The sequence below is a fragment of the Ictalurus punctatus genome, chromosome 13 (genome assembly GCF_001660625.3).
Source record: "Ictalurus punctatus breed USDA103 chromosome 13, Coco_2.0, whole genome shotgun sequence".
NCBI classification, from domain to species: domain Eukaryota; kingdom Metazoa; phylum Chordata; class Actinopteri; order Siluriformes; family Ictaluridae; genus Ictalurus; species Ictalurus punctatus.
This window is the reverse complement of record NC_030428.2, coordinates 27,612,501-27,637,500: the sequence shown is the minus strand read 5'-3', so window position 1 is coordinate 27,637,500 and position 25,000 is coordinate 27,612,501. Positions and strand designations below refer to the sequence as shown.

At 39.2% G+C, this 25,000-nt stretch overlaps 3 protein-coding genes and 1 long non-coding RNA gene across 17 annotated transcripts in view; 2 read left to right on the top strand and 2 right to left on the bottom strand.

Moving 5' to 3' along the window:
• The window catches only part of uros (uroporphyrinogen III synthase), a 13,541-nt gene extending 8,033 nt beyond the window's left edge, over nt 1–5,508 (bottom strand). The window contains exons 1-4 of one of the 13 annotated variants that reach the window (XM_053685075.1): nt 5,259–5,507; nt 4,782–4,861; nt 2,282–2,365; nt 1,957–2,053 (exon numbers count right to left, since the gene is read on the bottom strand). In XM_053685075.1, coding sequence (XP_053541050.1) covers nt 1,957–2,053; nt 2,282–2,365; nt 4,782–4,844 — 244 coding nt within the window. In that variant the 5' untranslated portion in view covers nt 4,845–4,861; nt 5,259–5,507. Of the gene's footprint in view, nt 1–1,956; nt 2,054–2,281; nt 4,862–5,002; nt 5,065–5,126 lie in introns of those variants that run through there. The other 12 variants (XM_053685077.1, XM_053685082.1, XM_017484135.3 and 9 more) reach the window with 12 other exon arrangements.
• Nucleotides 5,509–5,676: 168 nt separating this feature from the next.
• Nucleotides 5,677–13,769, top strand: zgc:92749 (elongation of very long chain fatty acids protein). The gene is made up of 4 exons (XM_017484316.3): nt 5,677–5,839; nt 8,771–8,902; nt 9,955–10,106; nt 11,890–13,769. The coding sequence occupies exons 1-4, from the start codon at nt 5,682–5,684 to the stop codon at nt 12,330–12,332; spliced, it is 885 nt and encodes a 294-aa protein (XP_017339805.1). The 5' UTR covers nt 5,677–5,681; the 3' UTR covers nt 12,333–13,769.
• A 3,333-nt stretch (nt 13,770–17,102) lies between these two features.
• Nucleotides 17,103–25,000, top strand: part of LOC108274258 (transmembrane protein 150A) — a 16,893-nt gene continuing 8,995 nt past the window's right edge. For both annotated transcript variants that reach the window (XM_053684864.1, XM_017484317.3), the window contains exons 1-3: nt 17,103–17,350; nt 20,091–20,138; nt 24,162–24,248. In XM_053684864.1, coding sequence (XP_053540839.1) covers nt 17,271–17,350; nt 20,091–20,138; nt 24,162–24,248 — 215 coding nt within the window. In that variant the 5' untranslated portion in view covers nt 17,103–17,270. The remainder of the gene's footprint in view (nt 17,351–20,090; nt 20,139–24,161; nt 24,249–25,000) is intronic.
• Nucleotides 17,166–18,574, bottom strand: LOC124628793 (uncharacterized). The gene is made up of 2 exons (XR_006983477.2): nt 18,352–18,574; nt 17,166–18,064 (listed from the first exon to the last, which is right to left on the bottom strand). It is a non-coding gene; the product is annotated as an uncharacterized LOC124628793 (long non-coding RNA).

Genomic DNA, 25,000 nt, shown 5'->3' with positions numbered 1-25,000 from the left:
ACGACCGAGGGACTCGTACACGACTATTACACAAGCTGCAAACGCTCACTGACGCTCAGGAAGACAAGATACATTAAGGTGGGTGTAAACTTTTGAACAGGATTAGTTATTATATATATATATATATATAAATAATGGGGGGGTGACCAATTAGATGTGGAAGGAAGAAAGAATGAACTTAAGCTGATCCTGTAACGAATGGGAAATTGCTTTGGGAGCTGTAAATATGGACATTTGTTAGAATTGATTGAACTCCATTTATACTTTATAATATTTGCAATGTAAGTGATTTTTTTTTTGCGAAAGCTGCAGTTTTGTGCAAGTCGTGTTTTTTCGTTTTGTTTTCTCGCAGTTTTTAAGTGCTTCAGTTTTTTAAAAAAAATAAATAAATGATTAAAAAATAATTTTACAGCTTAGCAGTTTTTAAAGAAAACAATATCAGATGTGTATGGATCGGATCTGGGCTGGTGCTGATGCTGATGCTGATGCTGACGCTGATGCTGATGCTATAGAAAACGTGGCAGTGTGCTAGCTCTGTATATTATGTACAAAACATTATATATATATTTGTAGAGTCGTATATTTCATATCCAGTGAATGTTAATATATAAAAAAGTGGATATTATAATCTGACCAGTCTGATGTTCGGTGATGACGCAGAAACGCTTGTGTTAGTGGAGAGTGAATGTGTGTTTTTTTTTTAGAATTCAGTCAGTGTTAATATGAATCAATAACATTCAATAAGTTGATCATCTTACTTTAATCTTCAGAAACCGGTTCACGCGTTCATGTTAATTAGAGCGACGTGCTGTGTGCTGATGAGACCGGTTACTGTGGAACAACTCGCCGAAACGGAGAGAATAAAGTTCCTATTTGCATTGTGGAAGTAATCATCGTCAATTTATAAGAAGGTATAAAAGGCAGAACTATTATCCGGTGACGCTTTTATTTAACGCCTACAAAGAAAAGAAGTAATTCAACACTGAAAAGCGTTAAACTCGACGTTTGACACGTTTGAAAATTCAGTAAAAATCTGAACGTGAAGTATCACGGTGCCGAGACACGCACTGAGCACTTTATTAGGAACGCTACACTGATACGGGATAGGTTCTCCGCCTGCTCTTTAAACAGCCTCAATTCTTCACTATGTATTGGTCTTTTTATTTAAACACGACCTGTACCGGTGTGTAATTAGCCGTCTGTCAGGGGATAACGAGTAATGATGGAATTATTAGTTTGAATAACGTGCGATAAACAGTACAGGATTTCGCATAGTTTTGTTTTGTTTTGTTTTTTTTGCGACTGTTGCTCGATTTTTTGTGCTTTTTTTTTTTTTTGCGGAAAAATCTACTCGAATCGGCGAAATCGCAGTCGCACGAAATTGTTGCGCGGACTTTCGCGGCGGCCGTTCAGCCGTTCTCGCGTTCGACGCACGTGAATCGAAGAGGGCTCCGACGACGTCACGTGACGCGTCTCGGCCCAGATCCGCGGTCATTCTGAAAAACTGCGCGCTCCTCCAAATTTGCTTGATTTGGCGAAAATCGCCAAATCCCGGAGGCGATGATTTGTTAAAAACCAAACTACTGAGCACGAATTATTACGTCCGTGTGTAAGTGCAGAGAACCGTCCGTGTTACACGTCTAACGTGGACGTCTGTTTTAGTGGTTTATGCACCATAGATTGTATAACAAGCCGTTAACAGAGTGCTCGCTGGGGGTTTTTTACAACTAATAATACAATTATTAGTCTAATACGGAGAGAATAAACCTTTCAGTACGTCAACAGCTTGCGTTAACGAATAAGATCGCAGGACGTATTCCTTAAAATAAAGTTTCACCACAAAAATATGTCGCTCCGTATGTCTTTCATATAAATCCTGGCACACACAGTGTAAACCAGAGCATACAGACTGTCTTAAACACACACACACACACACACACACACACACACACTGACCTTCTCTGTGTGTACTGCTCTCAATACACCGTCTCACAGCCTCGACCGCTCTGGGACTGGTGAACACGAGCCCTCCGTGCCTTTCTGGATCAAACAGCTACACACACACACACACACACACTTAGATACACGACAGACAGACAAGCATATTAGTCATCTTTTAAATTTTATTTTAATCCATAATGCTCATCTGGCTTCGAACGCTTTCATTCAAAGCAAATTTCGTCTGATCGACTTTTGGTTTCTCTTCTCCTCCTCAGAACACATTTCTCACCGATTACGTCTCCGTCAGCGCCGGTGTAGACGCGTGTGATCTGATACTCACCCGGTCTGACAGACGATCCAGAGAGACGAACTGAAACGCCAGGACGGGGACGAGCGTAGCCGAGTGTCCACACGCTGCCAGCTCCTGAAAAACACACAGCCGTACATCCAGGATCCACACCGGGCCCGGATCAACGATATCGGCACGAATAAAACGCATCAAAAGCAAAAGATCTGTCTGAAGCTGTAATTGTGCGCTGTATATATTTATTTTGCTCGGATTGGCTGTTATTGTATGGATACTTTATTATATTTGCAGTGGAAGGGATGGTTGTGTGAAAGCTGTGGTTACGTGGGCACGTGATGGAGACGCAGACAGAAGGAAGTGCAGGTATGTGTGAGAGTCTCTTATACAGCGTGGTGTGATTGGGAACAGGCGTCTCTAGTGAGGAAGGTGAACGTGTTCGTGTGGGCGTACGGGACGTGTAGTCGGCCTCGGCCGTGTTTGTAGTTCGTGGAGTATTCTGGGAAATGGAGTCGCTGGCTTGCGAGGACATGAGATATGTGTAAGTTCTGTCTTTACAGGTGCATTTTCTGTATTCATTTTAAAGCTTTCGGAGCTTTTTATAAAAGAATGATTTTTTTTTTTAAAGTTGGTAAGTAAGGAGTTATTTAGTAGTTAGTTTTTAAAGCTAGTTATGCGTTACTTGCTAGTTTATTTTGTTAGTTTGCTAGGAGTTACTTAGTAGTTGTTTCTATTTTCATTTGGAAAAGTTTTAAAAGTGGGTTAGTAGTTTTAAAATATTTGTTAGGAGTTACTTAGCAGATTTTTTAAGTTAGTTAGTTGGGAGTTAATCAGTAGTTTTAAAAAAAAAGTTGGTTGGTTAGGAAATGCTTAATAGTTTTTTTAAAGGTTGGTTTGTTACGAGTTACTTACTTAGTAGTTTTTTTTAAGTTGTTTAACTTAAACTTGTTAAAGTTGTTTAGCTTACTAGTCCAGGCTCTTGTTATCTCAAAACTGGACTACTGCGACGCACTACTCTCGGGCCTCCCGGCAGCTCCATCAAACCCCTTGAGATGATTCAGAATGCTGCGGCGCGCCTCGTCTTCAACCAGCCCGAGAGAACCCACGTCACACCCGTCTTCATCTCCCTCCACTGGCTTCCTGTAGCGGCCCGCATCAAGTTCAAGGCCTTGATGCTCACCTACAAGATCTTGTCAGGAACAGCGCCCCCTACCTCAACTCTCTCCTGAAGGCCTACGTTCCCTCTCGCAATCTGCGATCGATTAGCGACCGACGTTTAGCAGTTCCAACTCAGCGTGGCGCAAGGTCCCTTTCCAGAACCTTCACACTAACTGTTCCTCAGTGGTAGAATGCACTTCCGATCTCAATCCGGACCACAGAATCTCTCGCCATCTTCAAAAAACAGCTAAAGACCCACCTCTTCCGTCAACACCTAACCAACTCATAATAATAATAAAAAAATTTTAAAAATTGCACTTACACCTCTACTCTGCACACTTTGCTTCTGCTGGAACTCAATTAATGGATGTTGTACGGTAGCACTACTTGTTCTCTGCTTGATATATCGCTTTGCTTGTATTTTTCTCATTTGTAAGTCGCTTTGGATAAAAGCGTCCGCTAAACGAATAAATGTAAATGTATGTAAATGTTTAGTTAGGAGTTACTCTGTAGTTTTTAAAAAAAGCTGGTTAGTTAGGAGTTACTTAGTAGATTTTGGTCAGTTACTAGTTAATTAGTCATTAGTAGTTTTTCAAGAAACAAATGTCAGATGGTTATTAATATCAGTGGATTATTCAGGTTTTGTTTTTGGTATTGTTATCGGGCACTGGAAAAGAAAAAGTGGATTTGTGCCATCAAATAAAATGACATTATATGAAATGTATGCACCGGAACCACCGCCACCCTGACCTGGATACATCAGTGTATCCTGAAGAGGAATGAATAAATGAGGTGCAAAGAGATGACAGGGTACAGTAAGAGTTTGATCATGCTTAAGCAAGACAGAACAATCACTGGCCCAAAAAAGGCAATGAGCCGTTTGGGAATCGACTCTTATTTGTGAGCTGAGTCACTAAAAAAGAGCCATCTATCTATTGACATAGATGATATATTAAGTGGCATGGACCTATCTATCTGTCTATCATGCCTTACATAACTATTCACCCCCGTTGAACTCTCACACATTTTGTAGTTTATAACCTGGAACAAAATAACCCATAATACTGAGGTGCAGGAGAAAAATGATAAAGTTTGCAAAATTATTTACAAAAAATAATAATAATAATAATAATTTACCTGTCGTGCTTGTATAAGTATTCGCCCCTATTGCTCTGAAACCGCTCGATTAGTTCTGGTATAATCAGTTACTATCAGGGGTCATATGATTAATCGAACGGAGTAGACTACCTGTGTGTGATCATGTGATCTCAGAATAAACACACCTGTTCCTGGAAGTTTGTTAAAGAACATACCTAAACAAACAGAGTTGGGAACTTTGCAATTGTCACAGCACCAAGATTAATGATGATGGTCTTACCTTGATGTATGGATCTGCTCCACTCTCACTCTCTCTGGGTTCTTTCAACACCAACACCTTCATTCTGTCACCTATAGCTACTACACAGAACAATGCAATGTGACACAGGGGGAGTGTGCATGCTTATAAACGGTTATAAGCAGTGAGTAAGCACAATGCACATGGGAAAACGCCTTAAAATGAACACACATGCACCAAACTGATAACAGAGAACTACACACAGAGCAATGCAAGCTGATTAAACACCACACGTGGGTTCCAGTGTGGCTCAGAATCTCTCCACTTTAAACACAAGCACTACATGTGACTAGAAATAAAAATAAATAAATAAATAAATAAATAAACCTGCAGTTCCTGGTCACAACAAACGACGGGTATTTATTATGCGTTTACACGTTCTCTTTCTCTCATGTTAGACAGGATTTAAACTTAGAACATGATATAGTAGGTCAGTAAATGTATATACATAAAATATACCTCCCAATGCTGGGTTTGTTTGTATTTAGTTGGAGAGTAAGTAACAGAGACACTTGCTTCAAAATGAAAGCTCGGTTTTAGTGAACTTACACGGTATATTTACACACGTAAAATTCTTACATGAGTTCAAAATATTTATTGTATTATATACACATCATCTAAATAAGTTGTAAAATAAAACGTATTTTTTTTTATTTCAAGAAATTTCACGTTTTGCTTCCGGTCGAGACCCTTATCGTAAAAAACACCAACAAGGAAGTATTAGAAGTCAGAGTGATCTTATTGGCTGGCTGCGTGTTTTAGTCCCGCCTTCAAATCTATGATTGGCTAGTACTACGCTTTTTCCTGAGCCGCGATTGGGTAACAGGAAAAAAGGTGATGCTGGAGGGTGGTCCATCAGCCCTGGCGATCTACATTTAATGAATGACAGTCGCTCGAGTTCAAATTATTCTCATAACCGAACTGAATATAGTGCAACTTAAAGTGGGGGGGGAAATGAACGAGACATTACTTACAGGGTATTTTGACTTCGAGCGGCGTTTCGATGAAAATGTCGCATTTAAATGGTTTGAGGAAAACTGGTGAGTAAACTGGCCAATCCACTTTTACTCTGACAATGAGTCAATGAATCAATTTATCAATCAATGAAACAATTTATAAACCACTGAATTAATTTATAAACCAGTGAATCAATTTATAAACCAGTGAATCAATTTATCAATCAATGAATCAATCAATCCATCTAGGTTGAATATCATAAGACACTTTAAGATTATCCCATTCCATTACATATTTCTTATTTTATATGAATCTCTAGGATGGTCCTCTTTATACCACAGGAGAAAAACACACATGTTCCTATCATTTCCGAGACGTTCTTAGACAAATGACTTCTTTATATCTCCAGCTTTCTACATTAGCAGCTATAGTACTGGGTCTCCTGTACTTTTCATAGAAATGTTCCCAGAGTGGTAAAACTGCTTTCTCCAGTTCTGCTCCCTGAGCATGTGGTGTTGCAAAATACTATTACCTTAGACACACTTAATTCTTTGAATACCTTTAAACTGCCTTAAAGGAGACATGCTGCTGTTTTACATCATTCTGGACCTGAGGGGAAATGTTATGGGCATTGCTGGTATGACCTCTGGGTCTTTTCTCTTTTGCTATTTCTCCTGTGTTGCTTTTATGAAATCTTTTTTTATTTTATTTTTATTTTTTTTTAAACTGAAATCACTCTATCACTCTCTATCTCTCTGTCTGTCTGCCTCTCTGCGTCTTTATCTCTCTGTCTGTACATCGATCTATCTGTCTGTCTGTCTGCCTCTCTGCGTCTTTATCTCTCTGTCTGTACATCGATCTATCTGTCTGTCTGTCTGTCTGTCTGCCTCTCTGCGTCTTTATCTCTCTGTCTGTACATCGATCTATCTGTCTGTCTGTCTGTCTGCCTCTCTGCGTCTTTATCTCTCTGTCTGTACATCGATCTGTCTGTCTGTCTGTCTGTCTGTCTGCCTCTCTGCGTCTTTATCTCTCTGTCTGTACATCGATCTATCTGTCTGTCTGTCTGTCTGTCTGCCTCTCTGCGTCTTTATCTCTCTGTCTGTACATCGATCTGTCTGTCTGTCTGTCTGTCTGTCTGCCTCTCTGCGTCTTTATCTCTCTGTCTGTACATCGATCTATCTGTCTGTCTGTCTCTCTGACTGCCTGCCTGTCTGTCTGCCTCTCTGCCTCCCTATCTCTCTCTGTCCATCCATCTACCTGTCTGTCTGTTTCTCTGCCTGTCTCTGTCTATCTAACTGTCTGTCTATCTATCTGTCTCTCTGTCTATCTCTCTCTGTTTGTTTATCTGTCTCTGTCTATCTATCTCTCTGTTTGTTTATCTGTCTCTCTGCCTATCTATCTCTCTGTCTGTCTATCTATCTATCTGTCTGTCTGTCTGTCTGTGTATCTGTGTATCTTAGAAGCCTGCAGTGTAACAGTGAATGTAAAAAGTGTTAATACAGATAGAAACAGCACGTTTTGGGGAAAAGCTGTAAAAGTAAACTGCCTCCACCTCCAACAGCTTTGCTTTTACAGCTGATTTCACATTTCTTTAGAAATTTTGTTGTTGTTTCTTTCCATCCATCCGTCCATCCATCCATCCCTGGTATCTGCAGTGTACATTAAAAAGCTTAAGCAGAAGTTATTTGAGAAATGTGTAAGTCTTCCATCAGCTGTCCCTTCTACACACACACACACACACACACACACTCTGCATGTCCAAAAAAGACCTTTAAGCATCACGTCCACCATTGATGGGCGTGTGCTCACGCCAGTCTGTGACGAATCTGGTTCGATGGGTCAGTGAGCAGTGGCGAGTGTGCAACGCCGCTGTAGTTATACTGTAGAACACCAGCAGTGTGTAATGAGACAGAGTTCATGTGGAGAATAACCTTTGTCTCTTGCCTTTGATCTGGTCGTGACCTGCTTTTTATCTCAGATGTGCTGTAGGTGTGTTACTTCATCAAACCCGTAGACATGCTTTCACCTTAAACACATATTAGCAAATATTAAATGGAGGGGTGCCAACAATTCTGAAACCAGGGTTTTGAAGCTTTAAAAAATGAATGTTTAATTTTTGGAAGTGGAAGTGCCTCACTGAAAGTGTCTGTCTGTCTATGTATTTAGCTGTCTGTCTGTCTGTTCATCTGCCTGTGTGTATGTATTGCTGTCTGTCCTATCTGTCTCACAGTCTGCCCATCTGCCTTCTTAGCTTACTGGCTGTTCATCTCACTATCTGCGGTCTATCTGTCCTATCTGTCTGACATTCTGCCCGTCTGCTTTCTTATCCTGTCTTATGTCTGTCTATCTGTCTGCCTGTCTAACTATCGCTCTCTCTCTCTCTCTCTCTCTCTCTCTCTCTCTCTTTCTCCTTGCTTGTCTGTCTGTTGGTCATTGTACCTGCCTATCTGCTGGTACACCGGCCTGCTTGTCTATCTGTCTGTCTCTCTTTCTAATTATCTATCTGTCTGCCTGTCACCTTGTCTCCTGTCTATCTATCTACCTGGCTCTCTCTATCTGTCTGTCTCTCTGTTTGTCTGGCTGCCTATTGTAGTGTCTTTCTGTTTGTCTGTATGTCTTTACTGTCTGTCTCACATTCTGCTTGTCTGCATTCTTAGCTGCCTGTCTGTCTGCCTGACTGGCTGTTTATCTGCCTGTCTGCCTGCCTGCCTGCCTGTCTGTCTGTCTCTCAGTCTGCTTGTCTAACTGTCTGACTCTCTCTCTTCTTGTCTGCCTGCCTGTCTGTCTCTCTGCCTGTCTGTCTTGCTGCCTATTGTACTGTCTGTCTCTCTGCCTACCTGCCTGTCTGTCTGTCTGTACACCTGCCTGCTTGTCTATCTGTCTGTCTCATTATATATGAATAAATATTCTAATAAATGACATTCACAGTGTCTGAGTAGAAATATAATTTAATACTTTTGTGTGTGTGTGTGTGTGTGTGTGTGTGTGTGTGTGTGTGTGTGTGTGTGTTACAGGACGATATCCTTTGTGTTGTGTGCTCTATACGTCGTGGTTATTTTCCTCGGCCGGCACCTGATGAAAGACAGACAGAAGTTGGACCTGCGTGTTCCGCTGGTGCTCTGGTCCCTCAGCCTGGCTGTGTTCAGGTGAGTTTAGGGACTGGATTTATTTATTTGTTTATTTGTTTGTTTGTTTGTTTATTGGGACTGGATTTAAGTGAAGTTCACACTTTTCTGTCCAACACATGCTCTGTAATAAACTTTATATGGCAGCAAATTTATTATTATATTGTCTGGGTTATAAATGAGCTGTTACTATACAGAGCCCTCCATTAATATTGGCACCCTTGGTAAATATGAGCAAAGAAGGCTGTGAGAAATTGTCTTTATTGTTTAACTTTTGATCTTTCGTTCAAAAAAATTCACAAAAATACTCTGCTCTCATGGAGATCAGACAATTGATATCAAACAAAACACAGATTTATAAAAAAAAAAAAAAAAAAAAAAAAAAAAAAAAAACAACCCTTTGTTAAATATAGGTTTGCAACAATTATGGGCACCCTTTTAATCAATACTTTGTGCTACCTCCCTTTGCCAAGATAACAGATAACAATGCTATTTTCTTATAGACACGCCCCATTGTGTGAAGCTCAACAACCTTTTGTCGCACATCACAGCTATATTCCTCGCTCTTACCCATCGTTATGAATGACTAAGGGAATTGGCCTGTGTGTTACCTCATATTTATACCCCTGTGAAACAGGAAGTCATGGTTGAACAATTTCCTGTTCCTACTCACCCAGGTGTACTAAATAAAAAGTAAAATATCAATGGGAATATACTTCAAATATATTTTTCTCATATGAATTCATAGGGGTGCCGATAATTGTTGCACACCTATATTTGTGTTAGTGTGTAGATATATATAAATTAATTACCCAGCTTGTTAGGAAATTGGGGTCAGAGCACAGGGTCAGATATGATAAGCAGAAAGTTTTAAGGCTCAGTGCTGGGGTTTGAACCCTGACCTTCTGATCAGTAACACTGATCCTTATGCTGTGTTTAAAACTTACTCGGAACTGGGGAGTAAACATTCATTATTGCGTAATTTTTCAACATCTGTTCCTTCAAGCTACAAACTAGCTCTTGGTTGGTTTGTGATTAGTGTGAGTGAGCAGAGTGATGTGTTTTGTCCTCAGTATAATAGGAACAGTGCGTACAGGATCCTACATGCTACACCTTCTCAGTGCCGGCGGATTCCGACAGACCGTGTGCGACATGAGCATGTACAGCGCGCCCATCAGCAAGTTCTGGGCCTACGCCTTCGTCCTCAGCAAGGTGCCGGAGTTTGGTGAGCTCGTGTTTTTATGATTTTTGCATGCCCGTGCATTGCTATATTTTGTAAATGTATTGTTTAAGCTTTCCTTGCATCCGGAAAGTATTCACAGCGCTTCACTTTCCCCACATTTTGTTATGTTACAGCCTTATTCCAAAAACGATTAAATTCATTATTTTCCTCAAAATTCTACAAACAATACCCCATAATGACAACATGAAAGAAGTTTGTTTGAAATCTTTGCAAATTTATTTAAAAAAAAAAAAAAAAAAAAAAAGCACATGTACATAAGTATCCTCAGCCTTTCCCATGACACTCAAAATCGAGCTCAGGTGCATCCTGTTTCCTCTGATCATCCTTGAGATGTTTCTACAACTTGACTGGAGTCCACCTGTGGTCAATTCAGTTGAGTGGACATGATTTGGAAAGGCACACACCTGTCTATATAAGGTCCCACAGTTAACAATGCATGTCAGAGCACAAACCAAGCATGTGTAGCATAGATATAATATAGATATATTGTGATGTTATAGATATCGATGTAATATAGATATACAGTAGATATATGATATACAGTAGATGTGTATGTAGTTATTGATATAATATAGATATACAGTAGCTATAATGTAGATATACAGTAGCTATAATGTAGATATAATAGATATACAGTAGCTATAATGTAGATATACAGTAGCTATAATGTAGATATAATAGATATACAGTAGCTATAATGTAGATATAATAGATATACAGTAGCTATAATGTAGATATACAGTAGCTATAATGTAGATATAATAGATATACAGTAGCTATAATGTAGATATAATAGATATACAGTAGCTATAATGTAGATATACAGTAGCTATAATGTAGATATAATAGATATACAGTAGCTATAATGTAGATATAATAGATATACAGTAGCTATAATGTAGATATACAGTAGCTATAATGTAGATATAATAGATATACAGTAGCTATAATGTAGATATACAGTAGCTATAATCTAAATATAATACAGATATACATTAGCTATAATGTAGATATACAGTAGCTATAATATAGATATAATACAGATATACATTAGCTATAATATAGATATACAGTAGCTATAATGTAGATATAATACAGATATACAGTAGCTATAATGTAGATATAATATAGATATACAGTAGCTATAATATAGATATACAGTAGCTATAATCTAAATATAATACAGATATACATTAGCTATAATATAGATATACAGTAGCTATAATGTAGATATAATACAGATATACAGTAGCTATAATGTAGATATAGATAGAATCTAGTTATAGATATAGATTTAATATTTTATAGATATACAGTCGATTTAGATAGAATGTAGGTATATATATATATATATATATATATATATATATATATATATATATATATACACACAGTAGTTATAGATATATTTATACTGTAGATATAGATATAATATGGATATATTATAATACAGATGTACATTAGGTGTAGATATAATCTATTTATATATATATATATATATATATATATATATATATATATATATATATATATATATATATATATATATATATATATAAAATAGATATACAGGTGATATAGATATAATATTGATAGATCATAATATAGTTTTATATATAATATACAGTAAATATACCATTGGTCATTACTACAACAGCGAATCTAATTTATATTCTGCATGCATGCACACACGAAATGGTCTGAGCAATAAACAGGATTTTTGATTCTGCGTCATTGCCCCCACCCCCAACCCCATCCCCCCAAGGAGACACGGTGTTCATCGTTCTGCGTAAGCAGCGTCTGATCTTCCTGCACTGGTACCACCATATCACGGTGCTTCTGTACTCGTGGTACACTTATAGAGATCGAGTTGCAGGAGGCTGCTGGTTCATCACCATGAACTACACCGTGCACTCGTTGATGTACAGCTACTACGCGGCCAGAGCGGCCGGCCTGCGCCTTCCTCGTCCCTGCGCCATGATCATCACCGCCCTCCAGACTCTACAGATGGCTATGGGCCTGACGGTGCTGTTGCTCGTATACCACTGGCTGAACGACGTGACGTGCAGATCCACAGAGAGCAATATCACCTGGGGCTTGATCATGTACTTCAGCTACCTACTGCTCTTCTCTTCCTTCTTCTACCAGTCCTACATGAAGGGAGGGAAGAAGGACACGGCCGGGGAGAGAAGAGTTAAAGCTGAATAGTGTGCATTGAATAGTGTGCATCTCTGTCCAGGGTTTGATTTATGGGCTGTCAGGTGTGTATGTATCAGGAAGCATATGAAGTGTTCAGTAAACAGGTTTACACGGTATGACTAGCTGTCGCAGTCAAAAATCGCTAACATAATTATTTGCTTGTGAATTGAGATCGGTGGTCTTAGAGCATGTAATTTGATGTTCGCAGTGCAACCGAAGACATCCAATGACAAAGTTCAAGCAGGGTAAGAAATTTTCTTATGAAAATCCCAGAGTGTGAGCGCTGCTTTGAAAAAAACGCGACACAGGACCCCGCTGAATTCCCAATCTCACTGATTGTTGATGTAAACTACGCAGAATCATATAATCTGACATGGAGAACACATTTACGCATTGAATTATTATCGAATTTGGCTGAAGATCACATCTCCTTTTTTTATTTTTTATAAAGTAAACCGTAAAACATGTGAGAATATCCATATATTATCTCATTGACGACAGAAATGACGTCATTACGGTCCTTCCAAAGTCCAATTGGTCCTCAATGGAAAATGTAATAAAGCTCGAATAAGTTCTCTGTTATTCTAATTTGAATTAGAAAGTTTTACATCATCTAAACAGATGCAAATGTATTCTCTGCCTCATACTGTATGAGTTGGGCAGATCTTTCTATTGGATTATCTGTGATTATGCTTATTGATTTGACACTTAAAATCACTGTGAACCAGTCCAATTCTAGTTCGTAAGCTACGATTGCTTATAAAAAATAACTATTAAAGAAATTCCGTATAAAATGTTTGAACTTGAACACACAGACCTAATAAGAGGTGTAGTATACTGTAGTGCAGTGGTCACCAACCCTGTTCCTGGAGATCTACCTTCATGAAGACTTTAGCTCCAGCTGTAATCTTGCCCACCTGTCCATCTGATCGTTGCCTTAAGAGGTTCTTCTAATCGACTAAAATATGTGTGGTAGATTTTGGTTGGAGATGAAACCTGCAGGAAGGTACAGTAGATCTCAAGGAAGAGCATTGGGGACCACTGCTGTAGTGTGACCTTTCAGTCAGACACTGCCCCCTGGTGGTATAACTGTGGTATAACACTGTATCCGTCTTCTGTACGTCTATCAGATTATTGAATTGAATTGAATATATCCAACTATCCATCCATCCAACTATCCATCCATCCATCAGTATACACATCTGTGTGTGTGTGCATTTTAATGTAACTGTAATCTGACTTTTCCTATTAATGTAAATTCTGAATAGCTGTTTAAAGGTTCCTAAACAGCATTTAAAACTTTTTACATTTTACATTTAAGCATAAACCATGTACTACCTTTTTAAATCCATTTGAACGTGCCTTAATTGTTCTCACATTGAAAATATTTTCTAACATCTGTCTAAAAGAGCTGTACATGTTTTTTTTTTGTTTGTTTGTTTTTTTTAATAAAGTGAATTAATATACAGAGCTAATAATCCTTGTATGTGTGAACTGTCTGTCCCTATATACAGCCAGAAAACCCTACATTCATAATATCAGGCAAGAAGTCACCTGTGTCACTTGTACTTTGTCTCTTGTGGGCATGTAGCAACTGCTACTGCTGTCACTTGTGGGCGTGGCCTGTCCAACATTGTTTTGGATGTTCTGATGAGAAACAGTAGTGTGTGTGTGTATGTGTGTGTGTGTATATATATATATATATATATATATATATATATATATATATATATATATATATATATATATATATATGTATATATATATATATATCTTTGGAAGCTAACAGGTTTTAAATAACGCATTAATCAGTGTGGAAACTGTTTGATTTAAAGCTATAGTACTGAACTTTTGCCTCTCTATCGCCATCTCTGTTTGAAACATAACACTGCAAGTTGGTTGCGGAGTTAAAATTATTTTTTTTACTTGGGTTGTACTTGCGCACTTCTCTGCTCAGATGAATCTGATGATTTGAGGTATTCATACGTGTTGTATATTAGCTCCAATACTTGCCTACGGAGGTGGCGGCGGATATGGTTGACTGCAGGTTCTCCACAGTTTGAGGTTTCTTGGTTTTGAGAACAGCTGATTCCCCAGATGCCAACAATGAATGCGTTTAAAACTATCCAGATTAAAAGCAGGAATTTTTAATCTCTAAGCAATGTTTTAAGGAGTTAAGTTACAAGCGACAAGCTGTTTTAAGGACAAGCTACAAACACCACCAACTTCAGCCCCCACACACGTGATATAGTAGCCAGTTATTCTTCTTCGCTCACGCAAAGGTGTGGTGACATCAAAGGCCACGCAAAATGACATCAAACTGACATTTCCCATGAAATCCGACCCGACATCTCAAATTATAAATCATTATAAGCTTACCGTTGTGAATCGGTGTAAGGAGACTGTAGAGAACACTGAGTGTTTACAGACTTGCTCAATACTGGATTTTTGTTCATTTTTAAACAAAACTAAGTTTAATGCTGCAGTTTTAAATATTAAATACCTGGCGTTTGATTAGCAAAAAGAAAGACAACAAAGCAGGACGCACGGTGGCTTAGTGGTTAGCACGTTCACCTCACACGTCCAGGGTTCGAGTCCCGCCGGGGCCGTGTGTGTGGAGTTTGCATGTTCTCTGCGTACTCCGGTTTCCTCCCCCAGTCCAAACACATGCACGGTAGGCTGATTGGCGTGTCTAAAGTGTCCGTAGTGTATGAGTGGGTGTGTGAGTGTGTGTGTGATTGTGCCCTGTGATGGATTGGCACCCTGTCCAGGGTGTACCCCGCCTTGTGCCCCATGCTCCCTGGGATAGACTCCAGGTTCCCCGTGACCCTGAAAAGGAGTATGCGGTATAGAAGATGGATGGATGGAAGACAACAAAGCAAGCTAAATGTACTAGTTAGGATCTTTAGTACTTCCTTCCTTCCATGTTTCTTCGTAATGTCTCTACACATACTGAGAGGTCCTATATGACAGGATAAGATGAAACCACAATTAAAAGTTTTTCTTCGAGGTTTGTGCGTCAAACGGAAATGAATTGCGGGTAGGAATTGAAGTTGTGAGCGGGGAACTGCAGAAACGTCGGATCGGTCCGAGGAATCATTCAAGCCAGTCGTTTAGATTGGTGACTTTACAGCGTTGTACCTAATCTGCATAAAATTCAGAAAATCTCAGATGAAATGTTGCTGACATCACAGTTCTGTCTCATGTACATACACTGAAAAGGAACGTAATGTCGCTTGCTAGTATGAACAAAAATACACATCTAAAAATAAATTGTAGAAATTGTATTCAAGACTTCCTGTTTTTAATAACTACTTACGATGCACATTACTGTACTACCATTATAACTGTTCATATTATTACTATCATCAGCATCATAATTAAAGCAGCATTTTTGGCGGCCGAGCACCAAGTCTCGGTGAGCCGCACACTCGATTGTGTTTTTCTCATCAGTCTGGGCCTTTTTTTCCCACTTTGTGCAAGTTTAGACGGGTCTCAGGATGATGTGAGCCAAATTTGGTGACAATTGGACAAAATTTCAAGAAGGTTATTGTAACTTTTGACCAGTACGTGGCACTGTCATGAAATTTGTTGCATAGCCTCAGGGCATAGTCCTGAAGACGTCTACCAAAACTTGTGTCGGTGTGCAAGGTCGTTGCTGAGATACAGCCTCGCATCCTGTTTCCAGCATCGCTGTCAGATTTGTTGGGACATTATGGGCAAACCGTTTGCAATATCGGCATTCTTTGTCCAGGTTGGTCTGAAGATGATGTATGCCAAATTTGGTGTTGATTGCACAGCATTTGTATGAGGAGTAGCGGAAAAAACAAACAAACAGTTTTTGACAGAATCCAATATGGCAGAAAATCTAATTAGGCAAAAATTGACGTCACAGAGTGCGTCGAACTTATCTGGACTAAATTTTGGACACACAGATACATAAGTTATGACCATAAACGTGCTTCCAAATTAGGCTCAAATTTGACCCAATGGTGGCGCTAGAGCATTGGTACCATTTGGCCCAAATTTGGTCAGAATGTACCTTATCAATCAGTATGTCAAATCACAACATTTTACTAGACGGTTCTCTGGGTTGCCATAGACACCCTAACCAGAAGAAGAAGAAGAAGAAGAGGAAGAAATGTAGAATAACAATAGAGTGCCTTCTATTGCCTTCTAAGATGTTCCATATGCCGATTTGTAGATGTTTACTATTTTTAATCTTTCTAACAGAACTGCTAAAAAGCCAACTGCCTCCATGTTAATTAATCACCACCGATACACACACACACTATTTATTTTAATGTTATCCCTGACGTCGAACACCTCATAGCACTGCCTAAGCCAGTTAAAGATATAAATTGCTTTGAACATCATCTTTAGCTTTGTTTTGTTTTTTTATTTCTTCAGTTTTTTAAAGAGAAAATAAACCAAGCAAACCTTTATAGTGTTGAGTATAAAAATAAAAGACTGGACTGATATAAAGACTGTAAGATATACACTGATTGAAGTGTATCAGTGTAGGTGTTCATCCAGCCCTGGCCTTGTGACTGTATTATCTGAGTGTGGAAACACTGGACCATGATTCCTTGATCTTGAAGCTCAGCTCGTTTGGATTATTGACTGAAAGCTGTGCTTCTTCCTGCTGGTGTTTTGATCCTAGTTGGACTTTTGCTTCTGGACTCTGTGTAAACCGATTCAAAAGTCCAAAACGTTTCCAGTGATTAAAGTAATTAGTAAACTCGTGCTGTTTGAAACCTGATGCTTTGAGGGGAGGGCTTTAGAGCAGCATGTGGGCTGAAGCGAACCGCACTGAGGAAAGTTTACAACAGAAAGCCGAACCCTCTGGAAGGACACTCGCGAGCTTTATTTTTAATGACGTGACGGCCACACTGATCCTGGGACACGGAAAATGAGGGAATCCTGCAGAGTCGAAGCTTCCTTCTGATGCCTCATGAAATAATGTCGCTTTGGGTGCTTCTACCTATCACTTTGCCTCTCTGCACCATCTCTGGAGCATGGATTGTGTGAGTGTGTAAAGATCCATCGCTAATTACAGTACTAACACCGCTGTGTCTATGAAATTCGTAAATCGTAATTATATAATTCCCGGACCTTATGTGTCAGTTTATGACATCATCGTGCTGTTTTATTAATAGTAATTGAAAGTGTGTCGTAAGAAAAAAAAAAAAAACGCCGCACGTGTGAAGATCTAATTCGCTTTGGACAGTATGTTTAGCTTTTTGCCGAACAAAATCCCAGTCTAACTTTTCAACTCAAAGTTACAGCTTTACCTCGGACTGTTACGAAGCGCTGACACTGGAGTCTCCTTCCAGAAATGTTAAATAAATATTCTTCTAAATATCACCGGTTGCACAGGTTTTTCTTTGCTAAACAGCACGTATTTTTTTCATTTGTTATTAGTTATTGGAGTAAATGTGATGTTCCCTAATGGCTGCCCTACAAATGGATAGAGATGCGATGAAATAATGCACCGTGCGCAATAATGTGCCTGTACAGTGGGGATAATGAGATGCAGTGCCTTATAGGCTCCTGTACATGCAAGAAAATGTGATGAAATAAATGCCATCTGGGCATCTTGCTCTAAAGATAATAGAATAAGGTAGAATAAGAGCACATAAGCTATATATATATATTTATATCTGCGATGGACTGGCACTCTGTCCAGGGTGTACCCCGCCTTGTGCCCGATGGGATAGGGTCCAGGTTCCCCCGCAACCCTGAAAAGGAGTAAGCGATTGAAGATGGATGGATATATATATATATAAGAAGGCTGTGAAAAATTGTGTTCATTGTTTAACCTTTTGATCTTTTGTTTAAAAAAAATTCACAAAAACACTAGATATCCACGAGAGCAGAGAATTTTTGTGAATTGTTTGAACAAAAGATCAGTAGGTCAAAACGATGAAGACAATTTTTCACAGCCTTCTTTGCTCCTATTTACCAATCCTTTACTTTACATCGAACTGAATGTGGAAATAGATAAATGAACAAACACAGGACTCACTGTATTCTGTGGTGAAAGTTCAGACGTAAGCTGGCATCTTTTGTCGGGTTGAGTCGTTAATATCACACCACATCGAATACAACAGCGACCGTGTCCTTTATCCCGAAAGCTCTGAGACAGGATCGGTGGAGTAAAACTCAAACCCACCCTGGTCTGGATTATTATGTAAACCCATAACTAACTGACTCAGATCCTGCATGGGCTGCAGCGCTGCATAACACTCTTCCACATTTAATAACGGACTAGAGCAGGGAACGTGGATTAAAGGTGCTGGTGTACAGGTATTCATTCACTAATCTACTTTTCTGTATGGAGGCCAAAAAAAATCTCTCACTTATTGTCCGAGGATCGACGTCGTCGCTCAGTCCACTGTTTTGATTGTTTTCTTAATGTTTTACTGGATTTCCACGGATTTACATTTCTCTGTTCTTCTTAGTGTTACACTCGACCTCATGTCGTTCCGTTTTTCGGTTAATGTTCACTCCTCTATCTTTATGTATCCAGTCTTTTCTTAAGTCAATGCGAAAGTTTATTTCGTTTCTGTAGTTTTTCACTGAATCTGCTGAACTGAAGCCGGTGTGGCTAATAAGGAACAGAAATCACCCGCTTTTTTTTTTTCTTCACCTTTTTGAAGCGTACACTTTTTGCTCAGACATCCCATTCTTTCATCAAAAAAAGTCAAAGTAATGTTATTTGCCATGCGCGGAGTATGCCAGAGACAACTATACGTCGAAATGCTTACGGAGAGGCTCTGAAACTGGCTGAGGCACGGACATAACGCACAAACCTTCTCTAAGAGGAGCGACTAGACAGAAATTTCAGTAAATACAAATAATATGATGCGGGTTAGGACACAGTGGGACTTCCTGTCTTCATGAACAAAACTTCACCACCATGTTCCAGGGTCCATGTTCTTGGACCAGTCATGTTGAAGTCAAGTCACGTCAGAAAGATCGTATTTACGAGTTGAACGCACGTGAACGCCAGCAGAAAGTCGTCAGTACGAGTCAGGAAACTCGGGATTTTCTTTGAACCCCGAGTTACCGAGTTGGGGGGCGCGTCTGTAAGAAAACACGGTGGAGTGAGTAGATGCGACGTCTCTAGTTGACGGTAAATTTGACGAAATTGAACACGTACTCGTCTCAGAAGCTGATTTCAGTCATTACGTGTTTGGTAAAATGCACTAATTTTTTTTTTTTTTTTTTTAAACGAGCTAATTTCCTGCACAAAAAACGATAGCGTTGTACAATTACGATATAATATGTAACGATAAACTTTCCAGTGGCTTCATGAATTGATCAAAAAATTCATTCAAAAAAGCAAAACACGCCTCGAAAAAGACGAACTTTCCAGAACACACAGTCCCTCCGCCTCCTGAGCCACGCCCTCTCACGTTCGAATGAGAAACTGTGTGGAAGGACGATCTGGATGAAAGCCGGCGTGTAAATACCGGCTCTTCCTGCTATTTTACAAAATAGTTTATTTATAAACGACATCGCAGTGCTTAATGACAGCGGTATTTGGGCACATACGTGGTCACACGCTAAACATGTCCTGGCTAATTCATTACATTTGGAGGACGTCAGGGACGATTCATGTATTCGTGTAATTTGCTTTAAGAGCCTATCGACTGTCGAAACGCACAGCGACACTGATTCCTCCAGCCAGTCCGTGGGCTTGAACTTAGGTTCAAAGGTCAAAGGTCCTCTGTGATTAATTTCTCTCTTTTTCCCCCACAGATACGCCATGGCAGTGTATAACCAGCATGTCTGCCCTATAAACAACTGGTAAAGTTCACATTTATTTCAACATAACTCACTTCCTCTTACTGTCTTATAAAGTTTAGTTCAGAATGTATTAGACAGAAATAAAAGTTGTGTGAGTTAGGATGTTGGGTTTAAAACGAAACTGTGACTATTAGGGGGTTTACGTACGTCTACACCGGTAGTTCTCAACCTTTAGTGAGCTCTGGACCCCTGGAATATATCAAACAATCCAGAAGGACCCCCTCACTCCACAACAATTATAGGCTATATATTTGACAGTCATTTCTATATATGTTGCTTTATTTGATTAATATTTAACATGAATGACATTAAACATTGGACATTTAAAATGGAATCGAAACATTTCAAAACCTTTATGTTCTTACATTTTATCGTCGGTGCGACATTTAATTTGACTCTGTGAATGATCTTTTGTTTATTTTGTCCGTCAATGCGAGCACTCGAACGTGTCGACCGCTCAAGGTTTTGACAAATGATCATTTTATTTGTAAATAAATTGAAAATAAATCCATCAGCGAACGATCGTCAGCTCAGCTAACGTGATATTCGTGAATGCACGTGAATAACCGAATTGGTTCTTTTTAAAACATAGCTTAATTGAATATATTTTGATACATTTAAATATATATATATATATATATATATATATATATATATATATATATATATATATATATATATATATATATATATATATATATAATTTAAACATTCCCATAATTTAAACATTCCCATGGACTGCCTGCAATTACACCACAGACCACTAGGGGACCCCAGGTTGAGAAACGCTGGTCTACTCTGTACATAGCAATATTACAAAAAATTTCAATAATAACTCAATTTATCGTTTTAAGTGCATTTTGTCCTTCGTAGGGCAGCGCAGGAATCTAGACATCTAGTTGCAGGAATCTAGTTGCTGCTTGCAAATCCTTCCTAAATGGTGACGCACAATACAAACGTTTGCGTAAGGAATTAACGATGACTGCTGTAATCTCTTACGAACTGCTCTGGACTGTTTCAAGCTGACCTTCGACCTGTGTCACACGATTGCTGTCCAGTTTATTATTGTGACACAGAGGCGATAAGAGCAGGGTGGAAGTGTGCTTATTGGGGCAAACCAAGAATCGTACATAAAACACACACACACACACACACACACACACACACACACAGTCAGTTGATAACTCAACACACCAGACACACACTATGACACGGTGAGAAAACTGATGTTATATTTGAACAGAATTTAGAGATAGGAATAAAAATACCAAACCAACTAGGATCTATAACGAAAACCGTACAACAAAAGTTATAATGTTATAAAGTTATAAGTTAAAATACATAAATGCAGTGATTCGCATGGAAACACAGAGGGTTTAAAAAGAACAGAGAAGTAATAATGAACAGGTAAGACTAGGACTGAGATTTAACTGGGAAATGGGACGTCTGAACCGTGATTTTTTTTTTTTTTTGTCGTGTTTAATGGTGCGTTTAACACAACTGGGAACTACTTCCCACCTATGCTACATTTTATTGCTGCAAGTCGCCAGTCACTGTACTTTGAAGTCACCAATAGACGTTCCTACTACAGGTTGCCATGTTAACATGGGTGGCGCAACTTACATTCATCTTTTGACAGCAAACCAGTTTTCTTGCTGCTAAAATGAAACATTCTGGAGGGAGAGAGATCTGATATAAAATTCACCAGTGTGTATATACATCATATCCTACGAGATGGAGAAGCAGCGTGTGCTCGGCTATCTATCTTAGCACTTTTAAAGCGAAACAATAATAATGATGAAACACACTCACTGTTTGTTCCTATTGAGCACAATCCTAGCTCCTGTCTCAGTAAGTGAGCGGTGAGCGTCACCATCAGGGTGTCCCTGGACTCCATGTTTCCTTGTGACGTGTCCGGCTGCTCGTTTCCGGACGCAGAAGCAGCGACAAGCCAGACACTTCACCCAAGATAGGAGCTACACTCGGATTTTGCTCGATTGCAACAAAAAGTGAGTGTTTCCATCCATCCTCTATACCGCTAATCCTTTTTTAGTGTCGCGGGGGAACCTGGAGTCTATCCCAGGGAGCATGGGGCACAAGGCGGGGTACACCCTTTACAGGGTGCCAATCCATCACAGGGCACAATCACATACACACTCACACACCCATTCATACACTACGGACACTTTGGACATGCCAATCAACCTACCATGCATGTCTTTGGACTGGGGGAGGAAACTGGAGTACCGGAGGAAACCCCCACAGCACGGGGAGAACATGCAAACTCCACACACACAGGGCCACGGTGCGAATCGAACCCCCGACCCTGGAGGTGTGAGGCGAACGTGCTAACCGCTAAGCCACCATGTGCCCAAGTGAGTGTTTCATCATTATTTATTTATTTATTTATTTATTTTATTTTTTGCTTTAAACCTGCTAAACTCCTAAGCTAAGCTACACTAAACTAAGCTAATTGGCTACTGCCACAATGGCTCTGCTTCAGCAAGTGAGCTGGGAGTGGCCAGGGATCACGTGCGCTCTATTGTCTTCACTCCCATTGGTAGTCGCTGCACCAAGTCGCTCCAGATTTGCATAAAGTTCAACTTTTCTCAACTTTTTAAGTTGCTGGACACGCCCACATCCGGTCACCAACGGTTGCCATCGCGCATGTCGCCGGAAGTCACCGGATCTCGTTGAAAACGAACGGTCTCGGGTCGTACTGTCGCTGTGAGTCGCTCTATGCGTGAACGGACCTATAGAGTGTTCACGCTGAAGTCGCAGAAATAAATGAACACTCGCCGTAAGCTGTCTACAAAAATTGGAATTAAAGAGTTGTTTGTTGAGTGTTTTATTTATTTTTTTAAACCGATGTGATCATTCACTGTTAAACGTACACGGAGGAGCAGTTTCAGTAAAAAAAGAAAAAAAAGAAAACCTTTCAGAAAGCAAATGAACATTTCAGCTCCTAAAGTTTCACCCGGTATTTAACGATTTCAAATATCAACTCAAAAGATGGCTTAAAAACCTTAATTCGCTCTAGCGTTTTTTGTTATTACGTTTCTCTATGAGCGCCGCCATATCATGGAGAAGTTGTAGCTCATGAAAAACTACTCGGATGTTGGACATTTCCCAGTTCCTACAGGATCATGAATGCAGCATACGTTACAAACTGGGGGGAAAAGAAGAAAAAAACAAAACATGGACGCCTCCATGAAATCGTGTGGTTGTTTTTTTTTAGCAACAAGCTAGCCAGCTAACATTAACGATTATGAGTTTATGATGTATTCACTTTACTTCGTTACAGATCTGATGCGTCTTTCCTGAGTGATCTAAAATAAATATCGTCGTGAAGTGAGGTTTTATTTACTGTCGACAGTGCAAGCGGACATGTTGACATGACATCACCTGGCGAACCCAAGTCGAGAGGGCATTTTCTTTTTGTTCTGTCTAGTAAGCGTTATGCAAACGCAGCATTAGCAGCTATAAAGGAAACAGGAAATAGTGACCATATAAGGAAAGTGAGACAAAAAACACAGGGTGTACAGAGTATGATGGGGGGCAATGGGGACCGAAGCAGAGCAGACATGGCGAATAACCAATATTGACGAGGAGACGTGGATGCAGTCAGTGCAGTGTGTCTGGGGCAGAGGGTTGCATTCCAGCATGAAATTTCATCCCTGCTGTCATGAAAGAGTTTCATTTCATTTCATAGCATCTAGTTTGGACTGTCGGATTCGTCATGATGCTCCTCCACTTTGGGATAAATGTACAGGTGTAGTCAATGATGAGATTAAGCTTTTTGAACTTTTTGAAACCTAAACTCGAAAAATGATTTTTAAACAAGTGTTTTGATTGTTGTTGTTTTTTAAAAATGTATTTTGAAAAATTGTAACCAGAGCACTAAATTCAGTTAAAACAGGTATACAACTGGAGAATAAAAAACATCAGACTAATGAGGATGTTCAAGATACAAAGTGTGTGTGTGTGTGTGTGTGTATGTGTGTGTGTGTGTGTGTTATACAGGGTGTATAACTCGTCCTGTGAGGAGCCTCTGGTGATGCAGAGTGGACAGTCTCCCTGCTGCACTCTGGATAACATCCCTCTCATCAGGTAATTAATACACCTTATGATTTCTATTTATTCCTAATTTTCTATAATATCATTATCATTTAACATCATACAGGCACAGGTGACATCAAAGTACAGAGCAAAATAAAATAAATAAATAAATAAATTAACAAATAAATAAATTCCAGACTCCTGGAGAAGGTGTCCACAGAAGAAGAAGAAGAAGAATTATACATTATGGCTTTAGTTAGAGCTTTAATTTTTTTTTTTTTTTTACAGAATTTATGTTATATTGTAGAGTGTTATACGTTTTGGTTTGATTTGGACAAATTTAAATTCATTTAAATATTAACGAGTTAATTAATACATAATTAATGTGTTTGTTGTAGGTTTTGCTTGTTTATTGTTGTTTTGTTGTCGTTGTTTTTTTTTTTTTCAAAAAATGCCTCTATTTCATTTATATATATATATAAAAATCTCAGTTTCTGCTTTTATGTTGAGATATTTTAGATCAGACTTTTGCCTGAGATCTGATCAAATAAGCAAATCATAAAAACAGGGTTTTTTTTATTTTCAGTTTGTTTCCGAGGAAATGATTGTCTGTATAAATGATCATATAAATATATAAATTTAAGGGGCGGGGGCATGGTGGATTAGTGGTTAGGACCTCCAGGGTTGTGGGTTCAAACCCTGCATCCTTACTCCCTGAGCTCTGCCCCAATTCCTGCCCATGTACACAAAGCTCCGCCCACATAACCTACAGCGGTTGTATTAGAGTTTGCAATAGCCAGGAT

Excerpts from the sequence above, each read along its gene's own strand:
- zgc:92749 (XM_017484316.3), top strand. The coding sequence starts at position 5,682 with ATGACAGTCGCTCGAGTTCAAATTATTCTCATAACCGAACTGAATATA. Across the intron at positions 5,840-8,770 it reads AAATGGTTTGAGGAAAACTG|GACGATATCCTTTGTGTTGT; the intron begins GTGAGTAAACTG and ends TGTGTGTTACAG. Across the intron at positions 8,903-9,954 it reads CTCAGCCTGGCTGTGTTCAG|TATAATAGGAACAGTGCGTA; the intron begins GTGAGTTTAGGG and ends TTTTGTCCTCAG.